This window comes from Mesitornis unicolor, unplaced genomic scaffold, assembly GCF_000695765.1.
Source record: "Mesitornis unicolor isolate BGI_N332 unplaced genomic scaffold, ASM69576v1 scaffold12753, whole genome shotgun sequence".
Classification (NCBI taxonomy): Eukaryota; Metazoa; Chordata; class Aves; order Mesitornithiformes; family Mesitornithidae; genus Mesitornis; species Mesitornis unicolor.
Genome location: NW_010174055.1, coordinates 1 through 13,721, shown reverse-complemented (window position 1 = coordinate 13,721; position 13,721 = coordinate 1). Strand labels below are relative to the sequence as shown.

At 46.0% G+C, this 13,721-nt stretch overlaps 1 protein-coding gene across 1 annotated transcript in view; it reads left to right on the top strand.

The window, feature by feature from the left end:
* Positions 1-10,308, top strand: part of LOC104537904 (protein unc-80 homolog) — a gene marked incomplete at its 5' end in the record, with an annotated part of 44,342 nt that extends 34,034 nt beyond the window's left edge. Inside the window, 5 exons of the mRNA XM_010180923.1 lie at positions 758-814; positions 6,786-6,867; positions 7,383-7,494; positions 8,719-8,927; positions 10,039-10,308. Of these exons, the coding sequence (XP_010179225.1) occupies positions 758-814; positions 6,786-6,867; positions 7,383-7,494; positions 8,719-8,927; positions 10,039-10,308 (730 nt within the window). The remainder of the gene's footprint in view (positions 1-757; positions 815-6,785; positions 6,868-7,382; positions 7,495-8,718; positions 8,928-10,038) is intronic.
* Positions 10,309-13,721: the final 3,413 nt, after the last annotated feature.

Below are 13,721 nucleotides of genomic sequence, written 5' to 3'. Positions count from 1 at the left end.
AGCAAGCATAATCACAGGCAACAAAGTCATGCCCCTTTTAGTTATGAACGGTCTCTGGGCTTTCAGACTGCCTCAGAAATGTAAACTAAATAATGTTAAGTAATACTATTACTGCTTTCCTGCTGGTAACCCAGCAGACTGCTTTCTCTCTTTCATGTTTTTCCTATGGGCTGCTCCTGCCCGAATGGCTGAAGTGTAGAAAACCAACATGATTGTGTACTCATTTGCTAGGATCCACACCAGCTGTTTTTAGAGTTTCATTGCACTACAAGACCTTGTTTTCCAGATGTTTGTCCTTAGAGTTGTACCAGACGGAGAGTGGTCTATAGCTCGTGGGAGACAGATTAGCCCACCCTCGTGGGGAAGGGGGAAGAAAAAAGCTTTCTATGAAGCTGGAAGTAAATAGAGCCAAAATAAACGAAAGTGCTGCAGGAAAATGGTTTTGAAAGCAATTCCCTGCCCTTATTTCCTGTGGAAACACGTCCTACCAAACTTCTCAGCTCCCCGATCCTCAGCAGAGATGCAGAAGTTGCCATGTAGCGTAAACACCCTCTAAAGACTGCTCTTGTTATCAGATGTTCTTTCAGCTCCTCTGAGTCATATATGTGCTGTTGAGCGTGCGAGACCAATTGATGTTACCGTCCTATTTTCACTTTTTTATTCCGTTGATATTTTTTTCCCTTGAAAACAGAGACAATCGCATGCTTTTTGCATTTTCTTTCCCTTTAAATTCTTAATCTCCCTGCCCCTCCTGCAGTGAACCTAATGTCCTCGATGACTCCCCGAGCCTGGCCACTGAGGGCAGCCTCTCTAGGTACAGTGTTAACACTACCTGTCTGTCAGTGTGTGTGCTGGGAAACGAGCTGTTTCCAACCTCCTCTGTCTCTTCCCCTCACCTTTTGTCGCTCTTTCCATCTCTGTCTCTTGTGGCTCATTGATATTCAGGCCTGCAAGTCAAAGGTGTAGCAACCCACCTTCAGTTTTCAGCTTTGATTGCCAGTAACTTTGAGGAGGTGAAGGGGAAGGGGAAAGAAAAAGCAAGTGAAATAGTGGTCTGGCTGGCTAGCCTCAGGGTTTTCCCCTTGTTCAGCAATTGCTTGAAAGGCATGAGAAAGATTATCCACAAGGCATTAGCTGTAGCCTGTTATAAGCATTAGTCTGGAGGCTTATATAAAACAAGGACATCTGTTTTTCCATTCGTCTCGCAATGCTGTCACCGCAGAAGATTTAATAATGATACCAAGCTGTGTTCTTTAACACTGGCTAATAAAACTAATTATGATAACTCCTGTGAAATGTAGTTTTCTGTGGATGCTTTACAGGAATTCTCACTGTTTTTACAAAGTTATTCCGATTCTGAAATGACATCTTAGAAAACTTGCATGTGAGCACCATTAATACATATTTAAAATTGCCCTCTTGGTGTCAGAGTCCAGGTCTAGCTGTTCCCCATTACCTGTGCAGAGGGGAGTTTGTGTGCAAACACCGTTACGGCTGTGCCTGTCAAGTGGGTCAGCAGAGAGCTTAGGAGGGAGGTCTGTACCTTTAATGGCCAACTCAGTCGTGTTAATCACCCTTACCATCCTGCTGCTGTACTCGCACCTCTCAATCCATCCCTGCGAGGTCGGAGAGCTGTCATTAGTCCCAAGAGCGTCTCTGTTTACTTCCAGAAGGAGATTGTCCCTTGCATTGACAACACAGAGGGTAACATGCTGTTTCATTACCTTACCACGCCAGCTGAAGGTGTGGGTGTGCCGAGAGGCATCTGTGTGAATGTTTTGTATTTGGTTAGCTTGGTTTCGGATGTCAGCAGTGGCTTTTTGGGGTGGGCACAGGCTGCTTTGTTCGTTTGTTCATTTACCTCGGCTGACAAATGGAGAGTTTATCATTGCTGCTGCCACTGAGGTCATCCCACCGTTCGTGTTGCCATTTGTGTGCGTGAATCCTGCGCTGGCAGAGCGGTCTCTAACTGGTGCTGCTGTAGGAGTGGCATTAGGAAAAGACATCGGCTTGTTGGCAGAGGCAGGAATGTCGTTATCATCTGGTTTTGTGATAAAGCAAAATGGATTGCGTTGTCATCTGAGCACATTTTGGGGTCTAAAGAGAACAGAAGTCATTCAACTGAAGAAGTTAAGTGCCATCCCTTAAGTAGAGCTACTCACTGCAGTTGTGGAGGATGATGAAGGAGAAGGTCTGTATCTGAGTTAAAGCCATAATGACCTGATACCAGGTTTCATCAGTGTTGAATTTGAACTGTTTTGATCTTGTTAAGTGGAGTCACTCCTAATAGCAGTGGTGAGGCTGAGCAATAGCAGACAGCCGAGTCAACAGATGAGCTCAAACGCAGTCATTTATTTTGAACCCTGAAATGTAATCAGCTGTTCAGTGGGTTCCTACTCATCTCTGTCACACCAGTTTCACTAGGGACCAGGACACCATCCTCCACCCTGCTCCATGGTGCAGAGATTTCCTTAGGCAGAGAGGTCAATAGGTGTCCCAAGGAGTCAGTCCTGTTGAGGTTTAGTATTCAAGGAGCGGGCACTAACATGTGCAGGAGGGGCATCAGGACTGCAAAACCTTAGAAAGAATGAAGACAGGAAAACACTGCAGAGTTATATAAAAAATGTCTTAAAACTCTAGGTTAGAGTTCCGTGAAGAAGAAAAGACGTTTCAACTGCATTATTAAATGTGCAGTTGGATTCCTCCTCTAAAGGATGGAAGTAATAAAGCAGACATTGTAGGAGTTTATGGTGCTGTGGGGATCCCAGGACAGAATTAGCGTGTTTTTTATATTCAGGAACATTAGTTTTGAATAAAGCAGGCTTGAGTTTTTCTTCCATAACTTTGATTTTGGCTGGTGCACCATGATAACTGTTTAGGATTGCCTTCTGAATTCAAAAGCTGATGCTTAGTCATAACTGACATAAAGAAATTAATCATTTGGAGACTAGACCCTTATGGAAGGTAGTATTTTTTAATAAAGAAATGTGACAAACACACAAAAAAATGAAGCCTTTTTCCCTTTGTTCTACAGCAGCCATGTGGAAAAGCAGGGAAGACAGGAAGGGGATAGCATTTCAGTGAACAGAAGTAACCAGATAGCATGGGATACAGAGCTGAGGAGCATCCAGCATTGTGACTGGTTGTGGTTATGACCCAAGAGGAGAGGGTATTTTCCCAAATCAGAAAGGAAGAAGAATGAGAAGTCACTGTAATGGAGATCTGTTGCCCGCATTTCACTTTAGTGTTTGTTGTTATGCCTATCTTAGCTTAATGGTGCCTGATAGGGAAAATCAGAATGAATTCACATTGCCAGGGCAAGTGCAGCAGATGCTGACACTGCCTGGGATAGGACATATCTGGGAATACAAGAGCTGGAGTTCATCTGCATTTTAACCCAGAATCCACTGGCCTTTGTCCACTAACCCTCTCATTCAGATGTCTTGGGACACAAAGTGTGTATGTTCTACCAAAACGGCATGGCAAGCACGTACACCTCAACAGACGTTTAAACTCCTTGCTCCCTTTGTCTCTGTTTTGTTTTCTTCTTTGTTCTTTCTCTTTTTTTTTTTAGTTGCATGGTTTCTTGCAATTCATGAGCATCGCTTACCATAATTACCAACCTGACAAAGTTTCTTTTAGCTCCCACTGTGTGGCTGCACTGGCTGAAATTTCTTGTCGTGCTTCCACAAAGTCGGGTCGGTTTGATCTTTTGCTCACCTGTCTCTGCCCGAACTCTGTAATGGGAGTAACATTACTGTGATGATAAAACCCCTGGCAGAGATACTCAGAGTGACAGAGCATCTTTGTGTTGGGCAGGAAAAGCTTCTGTTTTGTTATTTCCAAATAGATCTGGCTTACATGCTGCAGAAAATCCCTTCTTATCGACCACATTGCTGCAGGACGGAAGCGTACTGTGAGCTGAAACGGCGTCTGATTCAGCGTTCCTTCATTGGGTCCCACGGGCTGCCAGAAAGACAGTATACTGCTGGCCAGGTCTGGTAAACAGGGAGAGACAGACAAGGATGGAGGGAGGGCTGGGCAGCCTGCCTGCCGCGCTCATTTTCACAGAAACAACATCAGTAGTGCAGTTCTTCAATGTGAAAAGAAACCCTCACAAACCCCCATGAAGTGAAAGGCTATGTCTGAAAATTCAGTTGCTTATCTGAAATGTCTGTTCTTTATGATTCTCTCTCTCTCTTTCCTTTTCTTCTTCACAATTTGGAAATACAAGGCAAAAAGCCACAGCAAGACTGTGCTCTGCGCAGGAAGCGCTGCAAAACTCGGCTGCTCTCGGGTCCACCATTTGCCTTCAGTAGATATCTGCAATTTCAGCTCATAAGATCATCCCAAATTACACCAATTTGTGTAATGATTCAGTACTGGAAATAAACATCCACCAGCTCACTAAACTCATTTCACTTATGATATAAGCCAGACTCCAAATCCCAGACGCCAGCAGGAAGACACAAAGTCCAGCCTTTCCTTTGCTCACGTGTTGTGTGTCTTCAGCTCACAGATTACTCCATGGGAGTTGGTTTCTTCCTCGTGTGCAGCCTCTGTGTCCTCATGCAGTCCATGCGCTCCCTTTATCTAATGACTTTTTCAAAGTGTTTTCATGATGCTTGTGAAATAAGTTTGTTTCACCACTATAAACAGTGTTTTGTACTGAATATAACTGGGTTTTCTGCTACATTTGTGTCTCCTCACTCATAGAACTGAGAACTACTGTTCCTTCATCAGAAATTGTAACAGTGTTCTCAAAAGCTAGTCCAATAGGAAACTATTTTTTTCAATACCTTCTCCAGCTAATTCCTACTTAATTCACTCACATACTGGTAACTACTCTAAAAATTTCTTCAGATTCAGGGGAATCAGGTTTTGTGTGATCCTAGAAACAGAAGGCTAAGAAAATTCTGCAAGCTGTAATTTCAGGTAGGCTGGATCAGAAACCTAAAGACCAATCCAAGCACAGTCTCTTTGCTTTAATGAGGAATGAGGTGTTGCTGCTGGACCTACCAGTCCCATGTGCTGCAGTCACTGGGTTGAGAACACAGTCCTACTAACAGGAAGAAACTCTGAGGACTCTGCTCATTGATAGGCGGGTGTTTGCATGATGTTTAGGATACTTTGTGTGTAAATCATGTCAATACCCTACGTAAGAGCTGGAAAATATGTTCCAGAAACTGGTGATCTCATTTGGAATTGCTGTCTGCAGGAGAAAAGGCTTCAAATATTATCTTGTTTGTTCTGGCTTTGAGCTTGCAGAAGCTTCTCCTTTTTTCCAAACTACTGCAGCTGTGGCGAGGTTGCCGAGGGCATGCCTAGGATTATTAGGCTGTGGTCAGGCAATCAGAAGAGAAACAGCTTCAGGATCTTAAGGTGTCTCTCTCCTTGAAGTTGCCCATTGTTTCCCCAGTAGAGCTGATAGAAACACGCGCATAAGGTCTAGTGCAAAGTCTGGCTTTAGTTTAAACTGATAAGAGAGCAAGGAAAAGGACTTTCAGGTCAGGTAACCAGACTTTGACCCAAAGCAGGCCAGGAAGCTCTAAGTTCTCCACTCCACTCTGTCCTTCCTCCACTCCTGTAAGGTCAGGCGATGAACCTTCACTCTGCTGGTGGTGCTGAGCTCCTCCAGGAAGACCCAAGGAAAACATACAGAGAAAAAAATCATGTTTTCCTTTAGATTAATGCAGGCCAAAGGCAAAAGGGATTGTCGTACTGACTCTTCAACAATGCATACCAGATATAGCTGGAAGTTACTTAAACAGGACGTGTGGTTCGATGGATTCCAGTCTGTCCCAAATCAGCAGCTGCCTGATTTAAAAGAAGTCCATCTTAAATGTTAGTTGCTATTGTAACCATGTGTCTCTCAGACATAGCTCATTCAGCTGAAATGTTTTGTGCCCGCTGTCTGCTAAATGACCAAGTTTTAACTGTTTGCAGGCACGCGGTGCCTTGATAAAAATGAGGGGTGGGCGGTATTTTTATATTAAGTAGATTCAACCTATCAGTTGAATGGCAGAATGAGATGGTATGTAGCCAAGTATGTTTTATTGCTAAAGATTATTTTACTGCAGTTTTTCAGATATTTTGTGCCAAGATACTAAAACCTAAAAAGCTGTGGCTTTCCAAATAGATTTTTATAGTTTATGTTCACCTGTCTTTTTTGTTTGTTAGTCACAAAAAGACTGAAGGCTGCAAGTGTTGAGTGTGGGGCCTTGTTCACATAACTCATGCATCCATTATGTGAATGGATCCTTTGTCACTTTGTGTTTGTTTTTTTTGTTTGTTGACTTAAATTGAAATGAAAACCAGATGACAAAATTGTGATGAGGCCGTGGAGTCTATTCGGGAGGGAAAAAAAAAAGAGCTTTTACAACATTGTCCTTGAAAAAGGGAAAAACAAACAAGGAGGCTTTTGAGCTAGGAAGATGGTGTTCTTGCCCTTATTGATGTGGCAAAGGATACAGAGAAGTGAGTGTTGCTCAGTGGGATGCATCAATCAATGACTGAAAACTGAACTCTGCAGTTATTTGGATGCTACCTGTGCGTGGCCAAGTCCTGAATGCCATGACTCCACCTCCCACCCTTTCCTAAGCCCCGGAAGCCACAACCCAACAGACACGTCCCTCCCATCCTTCAAAGACAGTATTGCTCTTTGAAGTGACTGTGCCATTAGTGGTTGGCTGATTGATTGATTTATTTTAGTCACGATTGCCAGGACACCTCCTAGTTACGCAGGGTGCTTCTGTGCTTGGCCTAATGCTGTCAACATCTAACAGGGTGGCAAGCGTGCAAAGTGAGCCAGGACAGCAGAACCTTCTTCTGCAGCAGCCCCTGGGGCGGAAGAGAGGCCTACGGCAGGTGAGGACACGGGGAGTGAGCGAACCTTCTCTCCTTCTGCTTGAGTTGGTTTGGGTTTTGTTGTCTGTGTTTTGAAATTATTTGTGGGTGTCGCATGTCCCTTTTACGTATTTTGTGATATACTAGTGCAGTCTGTTGAGTCAGCAGGAGCCACAGCACAAGTCGTAGCTGTGAGACCTGACAAAGCCCTCAGAGAGGAGGCGCGCTTTGTTTTGAATTCCCCAATCTTCGCCTCTGCAGCTCTTTGGTTTTGTTTTTGTTTTTTATTTAAACAATGGTCATTCAATCTGCACTGCATTACATTCAGTATTGAAATGAAAAGGCACAAACCCCAGAACTTTGTATTAAGAGGGTGTCTGAGCCATGGAAACCTTAAAACAAGTATCTGCTAAAAGCAGAGTGAACAGGCATCTGGAGGAATAGACGAGGGCGATCTGCTCTCCTTACAGAGGACTTGTGTAATATAATACGGTACAATACAACACATCAGCCTGACTTTTTCTTCCAATCTTTAGCTTCGACGACCGCTGCTGTCACGTCAGAAAACTCAAACTGAACCTCGCAGCCGCCATGGGGCTCGACTTTCAACCACGCGGCGGAGCATCCAGCCAAAGCCAAAACCTAGCGGTAGGACACTGCTGCATTTCCAGAACCAGCACTCCATGTTCGAAAGCAGAAAATACTTCATTATTGTTTCAGCTTGAAGGAGCAAATAGTACGTTGTTAGCAGCCTGTATGAAAGTGAAGTCACAGAGGTTTTATCTGGTTTCCTAGTAACCTGATATCCTATCGGAACATCACCCGCTCCCATGGTTTCTCCAAAGGCTTTCAAGGTGAAACTGGACATGGACATTGAATTATCATATCCTAGAGGTGTGAAAAATGTAGGGGACAGGTAGCCTGTCTTCAGGATGCCTTGTCCAAAACCTCCGGATGTGCAAATTTTGAAGCTGCTATTGAGAGTAGTAGACAGAAGGAAATTTCCCATCATTTGTAAGCTTAGCAGTTCAGAGCTTTAAGGGCTGTATATGGAAATGAACATAGCACAGTGCATAGTTCTAGTCCATGCCTTGTGTTTCCAGGAGTCAGCGCTGCCAAGCAGTGTATTCTGTACCATCTGAAGTGAGCAGTTAGCTTTGAAGGAAACACCTGGAAGAGCAATGGTTGCTTGCAAACTTTCTGGGTTTTTAACTCAGCCTGGACTCTGCTGGGGCAACAGTGCTGCTGGAGATGTTTGAAACATAAAGGTTGACCCAAAATAATTAAGAGAAGGAGCAGGGAAATTAGTTTTACTGTGAAGTTTAAGTGTCTTCACCCTGTGCTGTTCTGTCACTCCTGAAGAGTGGACTCAGTCTGCAGGAATGAGGGGCAATCAGCTTTCTTTTCTCAGATTTCCTGTAGCACCTCGGGCAATTCTCTTATATATTTGCATCTGGTTTTGTTATTTAGTTGAGGGCAGAAATGCCTAACTCACATGAGAATTCAGTTCAGTATATCCTTCTGGGATGGACAGATGTTGTGGGTGGCATTTCTCACCATGCCATGACAAAGACAGGCAGGGTGACTGGTCTTCAGGAGATCCCTGGCTTTAGAGGAGGCCCAGGGTAGATAAGACTCCATTCAGGCAGCTTATACAGATGGAATGAATCATGAATCCTGTCTTAGTTGCAAAAACTCCAGGAATTCTCTATCTTCTTTTCTTCTTGTGTGGTTTTGGGCAGGGGGGAGCGGGGGGAGGGTTGATTTGTTTTTATGTTGGGCTTTTGGGTTGGTTTTGTTTTGGTTTGGTGTTTTGTTTTTCACAAACTGTAGCATTTTAACATTCAGTTTTCTGGGCTGTGTCCCCTTCAGCGGAGCAGAAACGGTCAGTGACTTTCACTGAAGCCCAGCCTGAGGCAACAGCCTCCCCAGGGGAGCAGCTGGCTCCAGCAGCGCAGCAGCAGGGCTGCGGCAGCGCCAGCCCCCAGGCCACCAGCAAGCAGGAACCGCCAAGCAAAGCCGTGCTGACTTCTTCACCTGCCATCGTTGTAGCTGATCTCCACAGCCAGGCTGCTGGCCAGGTAATGTGATGTGGGTTTGTCACTCTGTCTGCCCGCTGCTTCAGCAAAGCCGCAGGGTGAACGTACGGGGACGCGCCTGGCGCGTTACAGCACTAACCAAGGCTGGTGGGCGAGTGAAGACAGCAAACTCTTCTGTGTGCCTGCTCTTCAGGCTGAGTTTGCTGTCCAGCACCCTGCTTTTGTAAACCATTCGCTTCTGGATCTACACAATGATTCTGAATTTGCAAATGTATTTCCTGCATCCTGGGTAACGGACACAAGCTGGAACACAGGAGGTTCCACTTCAATTTGAGAAGAAACTTCTTCTCAGTGAGGGTGACAGAGCCCTGGCCCAGGCTGCCCAGAGAGGTTGTGGAGTCTCCTTCTCTGCAGACATTCAAAACCCGCCTGGACGCCTTCCTGTGTAACCTCATCTGGGTGTTCCTGCTCCGGCAGGGGGATTGGACTGGATGAGCTTTGGAGGTCCCTTCCAATCCCTAACGTTCTGGGATTCTGTGATCTTCCCTTCCCATCTTCCCAGCACATACAGCAGCCCTTCTGGTCACAGCCACCAGTGCAAGTTTTCATCAACAGGTTTTTACAGCGTGCTCTCTGGCAAATGCGTCCTTAAGGAAGGACTCCCTCCAAACCTCAGGACTGCTTTAGCAAAAGCATCCCATTGCAAAAGAAATTGCTTGTCAAATGTTTTTCTGTGTTGGACACCACTGAGGACAGCGCAGGGACAATCACAGCCATCCCTTCAACACATCAGTGACATTGAGATCGCTTTTATATGCCCAGATATTGAGTGTCTTTTGGGGGTTATGTCCTTCGCCATGAATAAATGAAAGCCACACATCTTGAGAATACTCTAAAAAAAAATGAGATGAGGAGGTGTTAATGACTGAAATTAGACAACCTTTCTGATTATTACAAATTTGATTCACCAGCAAAAATGTATCATTGTTAGGACAAAATTTTAGGGATTTATTATCTGCCAGCACCTGGCCCTTTACTGTAAAAAGTATTTCTGAATGAGAAAATACCTGATGGATGTTCCCTTGGTTTTTTCCCCCCCCCTCTCTCCCTCCCACTTTCTCTGAGCCTGACCGCTGGCTCTCCTCAGTTGCAGAGTGAGGCGCTTTCTACCGACAAGGAGAAGGAAAAAGAAGAGGGCTTAGAGTCCCGGCCAGCCGCAGCACAAAGCAGCCCACCCACACAGCTCTCTGACCCCGAGGACTACGCTGGCCTCGAGACCACCAGCTTGCTGCAGCACGGGGACACCGTCCTTCACATCAGCGAGGACAATGGGATGGAGAACCCCTTGCTGGCCACTCACTTCAGCTTCACGCACGTGGAGCTTGGGGAGACCGACGTCGATCTAGATGAATCTCACGTCTGACTCTTGGGGAAGTGCAGTAGCTGGAGGAGGAAGAGAAAGCGTACTTTCTCCTTCAGGTTCCCCGGACCAGTAACTAATTAAAACAAGCGCACTTTATTATCCGAAAGCTGAAAACAGCTAGCAGCTGGTTGCTACGGACTGGCAAATTTCTCTTTGTGAAATCTATTTCAGTTCAGGGCAAGACCGCAGGAACAGAGAATTTTTACAGAATTCTCAGGGTAGGGGTGTGTGGGCAGATACGTGGCCCATGAAGCCTTGCTCGGGCAGCCACGTACTGCGATCAGCAGCCTCGCTGGGTAAGCGGGCTGTGGTACTGGTCGAGACAGAGAAGAGAAGCCTCTTTTGAGGTTGTGCCCAAGATTTATTTTTGTAGTGTTTTTGAGAGGAGGGCCATAGAGCAGCTGAACCCAAGGCAGTGAAAAAACTGACAGAAAGTACCAATCAAAAGCTTGATTTTCACAAGCCTGGGACCATTGTCTCTAACGTACAGAGCAATGATAAGCACATGGAGCAATTAGACTTTTGTTTTGGCACTGCAGACTTCAGTTGAGTTTACTTTTGTCTGTTGGTTTTGTTCCACTCTGTAAGATATTGCCCTTGTGCTACAAAAATATTTGCTCTGTAAAGCTAAATACAGGACATACCATACGAAGGAATGCACGTGCTGTGCATGGATGTAGATGGGCGGGGGGTGAGTGTTCTGCAGATGGTATAAATAGCCCACACTGTCCTGCTTAAATGTACTAATTCATCTACACAGCTTAAAGAAAACCTCCGAGAAACCACATCTGGCATGTGTGGACCTTCCGGTACCTAGCAACTGCTCCACTGAAGCTGTCATCAGTACTTAGATATAGGGATTTAAAGTAAATATTTATATATGGTATTTTCATGTTCCTATAAATATATATGTACATTGTAAACAAAAGATGGATATTGCAGGGCAGAAACTTGATGAAAGAATCTATTTTTGGCATGTTGAGATTGTATTTACAAAGGTTCCATTTTACGTATGTAACGTTCATGGCTGCAAGTGTTAAAGATATATAGATATATAGATATATATATATAACATATGTAGGTGGAGATCCCTGTGGGGGATCAGCTGAAGTCACAGCTGAATCCTGGGCTGCGCTGCAGCATCATGCAATTACACTGAAATGTGACTTTAGCCATTAGCTGCTTACGGGCAAACTGCAAAACAGCTGTGAAACAAACCGTGAAATCATAAGCAACACCCTGTGCTTTGGGAATCGTCTATCAGCTTACTTAGAACCAGAGTTCATAATCACGGTGTTTATTGTGCAGAGGGAAATGTTTGAGGTCATCCTGAGAGTCTGTAAAACGTGCTGATTGCCAGTTTGGCTCCCAGGGCTTCTCATGTGGACGCATGCATGACAGAACAGCCTCACTGAGGAGACAATGATATTTTCTCCAGAGAAAGGGCTGGCATCTCTCTTCAAGGGGTCTGAAATAGCTGTTTAAAACACTGCAATTCAAACGACGGCCTCACTGCTGTAGTGCAGCACGCAGTTTTTGCTGTGGTGTGGAAATGACCCGTGTAGCTGACAGCCGCTTTCAGCCTGCTGACACCTGGGGAGCTCTTCGGGCTGCGCTGCCCGGCACTGGGCAAATGCTCGATGTGCTGGGAGCCGCGCACACTGCTCCACAGAGGGACCCCGGGCACATTAAACCTCTGCAGAGGGCAAAAGCCATCCTCCTCCCAGGCTCACGGGTGGTGAGCGCGCTCTGCTGCCGCTGCATTGGTGAGAGATGGAGACTCTCAGCTCCTCTTGGGAAAAGCAAGGCAGCTGTTTTTATAGTGCATCACCAATATCATCACATATCTAAATACGTACAGGTAGTGCGCTAATGCAGCCTTCAAGTGTACATGGTTTTGTAAGAGAGATGGTTAGGTGAAGCTGTGGGGTGTCGATATGCTGCTCAGCGTGCGTCCTGAACTGCTCACTGCTGACCAGCACACGCTGTGCCGCTGCTGCTCCCCTGAGTACGCTGGAGCCAGCACCGGCTACCTATGGGAGCCTGCTTTGGATTAGCTCCTAGCTTGGAGGTCACTCAAGAAATTGCTAAACTCCAGATGCTAAGTTTTGTTATTAACAGTGACGCACAAATGAGAAGAAACACAGCTTCGCTTTCAAATCCCAAGGCAGGCTGAGTTACTGGCAGTCGGGCGGGGGAGGAGGGTCTTAGACGTGAGCAGGGCAAATGGCTGGGACACAACACGTGCAGAATTTACGGTGCACTTTATAGAGTGACCTTTGCTGCTGGAAATGAGAAGGAAGCATCTTCCTTAATGAAAAGTAGATGCCTCACCGTGGTACTCCACTCTAACGATGACAAAATAACTGTGATTTACTTCATTTAATTCAGTATATGTCATAAATGTTTCTATTCAGGTTTCCCACTGTCACTGGTGAATCCGCAGTAGTAAGCCATAGCAAGGACTAAAATGCCTCTTTTTAATGTCTACCCTGCTAGAAATCAATGCAGCTTAGAAATGATGTAACCTGTAATTTACTTTTATTCAGGTGGCCAGGCAGATGGCTTTTTGTTGGCTGATTGTTGAGAGAGGGAACAGACCAGACCAGTCGGGTCTGCTTTCTCATGTTTTACTTTCATATTGGTTGCACTTAATACTGTGCTGATGAGGTGCATACGATGTACTCTGGCTGGCTTTGTGCTTTCCTCCAGTATCTCTGTGACAGAGCTGGTGTATTTCTGCTGTGAAAACAAACGATGCTGCTTAAATAGTGTTAGAGGCCTTAAGCACGTGTCATGTTCAACAACGTCCGGGCAGTGTGAGTCTCGTCAGTGTCTGTCGGTCCCATTGCCTCAGCATTTTATGCAAACGTTGTCCCGAGGACTAAATACAGGAGTGACAGCAAAAGGACGGAGTTCTGCGTTTTAGCTTCTTGCGCAACACTGCATCGGGTTCCCTTTCTACGAGGCTTTGGTCTGCGGCTATTTAAGGCTGTTTTGTTCTGGGATATGCACAGCGCCTGCGAAAATTTACCCATCTGCTTTTGAGCCGTGCCCACCGAAGCTCGCCTGGTGCAGAGGTGCTGCAGGGAGGGTGCAGACAGTGGGCCTCTGTAGCAGGATTCGGCAGGGCACGGAAGAGCACTGCTGTCCAGAGCTGTGCTTCAGGGGGAACAACATACACCGTTGGGGGCTTTTTTAGAAGTTTGTCAGAAGAAAACGTTTTCTTTTTCTCCAGTTCCGACCTTTCGCCCGAGGGGGCTGCTCAGAGGGGTCCGTGTCCTCCCAAGCGCCAGGAGGGGCCTCGCATGGGCCTTGGTGACCAGGCCTCAAGGCCTGCCCGTGCCAGACCCAGTGGGGCTGAGGCCGGGCGGCCCGGCAGGGCCTGTGCGCCCCCCTTGGGGCCGCGCCCC